The sequence below is a fragment of the Argentina anserina genome, chromosome 4 (genome assembly GCF_933775445.1).
Source record: "Argentina anserina chromosome 4, drPotAnse1.1, whole genome shotgun sequence".
Classification (NCBI taxonomy): Eukaryota; Viridiplantae; Streptophyta; class Magnoliopsida; order Rosales; family Rosaceae; genus Argentina; species Argentina anserina.
The window spans coordinates 22,651,558-22,654,318 of record NC_065875.1 but is presented as its reverse complement, the minus strand read 5'-3'; the positions used below and the strand labels follow the sequence as shown (position 1 = coordinate 22,654,318).

Below are 2,761 nucleotides of genomic sequence, written 5' to 3'. Positions count from 1 at the left end.
AAAAAAAAACAAATAAGCTCTCCAAAAGAAAAAAAAAGGTTAAAATATATATATTTATTTGAATGGATATTTTTTTTTTTGGATTTACAGTTCCAAGACATTTCCTATGTGGGTCTGAAGACAAACCCAGTGGAGAAAAACCCCACAATGCTCCACGATGGTACACCGTTGCATATCGAAGCGGAGGGGCCAGTCCAGAAACTGGGCATCAAGGTATTCCCACAGTCGAAGGTAATTCTTTAGGCATGAAACTAATTCCTGACGGCACCCATGTGAAATGGTTCCAACCCAGTAATCCAGAAACCGGGTGCCCTGGCCATAGTAATGTCATCAATGCTCCAACTTAGGCCCATTTTGACCCAATTAGAAACAAAGAGGTGTGTAATGCCTCCACCAACGATCGAACTTCTGACCAATGCCAGGTTTAAGCCCTGGTCAAAGAATTGCGCGGTTAGAAACCACTACCACACCCCATGGTTGAATGCATATTTGTTTTGAATATGTGAATACATATGAATATGAATATACACATATATAAGGGCCTTATATATAAATTATCTACAAAATATATTGTGTAATTCTAACAAAATTCATATTGAAAATCGTATTTTATTTATGAAAAGTTTAATTTCCTTACACAGTTGCATGTACTAACTAGTAAATTAAAAAAAGTCAAATATTTAAATATGGAAATAAAATATATTAATATATTAATTAAATTCATGAGATCCTTTTAACTAAAGATGTAAGAAATAATCATTAAGTAATCAAATTTAATTAAGGAAAAATGAATTCAAATGTAAATAACAAATATAACTATTAGATATTTTCAAAATAAATAATAACCATTAGATTTGAAATGATTTGATAGTATTTTTACTTAATAATGATGTTATATAGTTTTGAAAATAATATGATATATCTATGTGATTAGACTTGACACATATAATTAAATGTCTAAATTTATAAAATCTTATATCACTGCTCATATATACATCAAAATTAATTAGGATGGAGTTGTTCTTAGATTTGAAACCATGTTCGAGAGAGGAACCATTTTCGCAGAAGGTGGTGACTGGTGAGGAATCAGGCCGGGAGCTGGGGCACACGTTAAGAGTGGTGGCTGATAGCCTCCCACATGTCATAAATCTTAATATGACAGTGATCTAATTAAGTGAAAGGTTCTCAGTGTTCCCACTCTAATCAAGCACAAAAGTCCAAAGAAAGTAATTAAAAACTATTCATTGACCAGCAACTCCCCCGCCGTCGTGGTCAAGCAAATCAGCCCCAAGAGGACACCTAAAGGCTAAAACCCAACCCTAAAAGAGGTTAGCTCCGGTCTTCTCCTCTAGTACTTCTTAATTTAAACCAACCTTGCTACATTATTCAACCTCACCAGTCACCACATACGTACCTCTACCTTTCTCTTTCCATGATATCAATGTCAACGGTCAGAATCGCTGGCTAGATTTCCATTCATAAACTTGGATCGATCTCTTTATTCTCTCTCTATATATATACAGCTTCCGTACTCCCTTGCTTGCCCTAGTAACAATTAACCTTCCTGTCTAGCTAGCTCGATCTCAAAAATCCATTCCTCTGTTTTGATTAGCCACGAACTCTGTGGGGATGTTTAATCAAAATGAACAACGCTCAGTAGCAAGGAGGGAGACGACGATGAGCGGCAACCGACCGACTCCATTGAAGATCAACAGAGATTCACATCTCATTCACAAACAACAGCCTTCACGCATGGCCGGATCTCAGGGATATCATCAACAGCAAGAACAGCAGCGCCGTCCGGTCATCATTTACACTTATTCTCCAAAAGTCATCCACACAAGACCCCACGATTTCATGGCTTTGGTCCAAAAGCTCACGGGCCTCTCGCGCTCTGATGAAAACCAAACTCATAAAGAATTAGCCGCATACAAAACCCTACATGCTCGTCAAGTTGGGGATCACAAAGATGATAGTACTATCGCTGATAGGTCTATAAATGATAATGAGACCTCTTCTGGTATGACGGATGAAATTAGCGGCGGTGATATTCGTGAGGAAGAGAATGTTAATGTTGGAGGTGATGTTCAAGCTGACAAATCATGTTTCAAAGCATCATCAGCAGGTCCAAATCGTAGTTTTAGCGGTTTCAGCCCAATGCAGCAGCAGAATCAGCATCCATATTTTGCAGATATTCCAATGTTTACACCGACATCGATGAATCAGCATCAATACTTCTGCTCACCTCGCCCACTTAACAGATTTCCGGATTCGAGCTCGCAGATCTCTCCGAGTACTCTTTGCGGATCGATCTCTCCTTCAATGTTCAAGTTCATCAAGGGACTACCAGAATAGTAAGCAGCTAGCTAGCTACAACATGCACTACTGTTTGATTCATTCATTGATTCTTTTGTTATGTGAACTTGTCCATAGCTCCGTTACTGAATTCTTGTAGATTGATCAATCTCTGTAATTTTCATAATTAATTGTACGTCAGGGAAAGCTGCTACCAGCTCCATCTTTGATTTTATGTATTTGACTTTTTGATATATCAGTGTTAATTTACCGGTCAATGTATTACGAACATGTGTTTTCCTTCTAATAGTCAGCTTATTAATTATATTTGGTACGTATACGAATGTATGTCTTCGATTCACACTAGCGTTAGTAGCGTAAACTGAATGGCCGGTCAGTAACGTATATGCATGCATGTATAGATTAGTTTGCAATACTTCTTAGTTCATACTTCATTGCCCTGATA

General features: G+C 37.6%; 1 protein-coding gene across 1 annotated transcript; it reads left to right on the top strand.

Annotated features, from left to right (window-relative positions):
• Positions 1-1,590: 1,590 nt before the first annotated feature.
• Positions 1,591-2,539, top strand: LOC126791981 (VQ motif-containing protein 8, chloroplastic-like). The gene has a single exon (XM_050518489.1). The coding sequence runs from the start codon at positions 1,630-1,632 to the stop codon at positions 2,353-2,355; it is 726 nt and encodes a 241-aa protein (XP_050374446.1). The 5' UTR covers positions 1,591-1,629; the 3' UTR covers positions 2,356-2,539.
• The last annotated feature ends 222 nt before the right edge of the window (positions 2,540-2,761 follow it).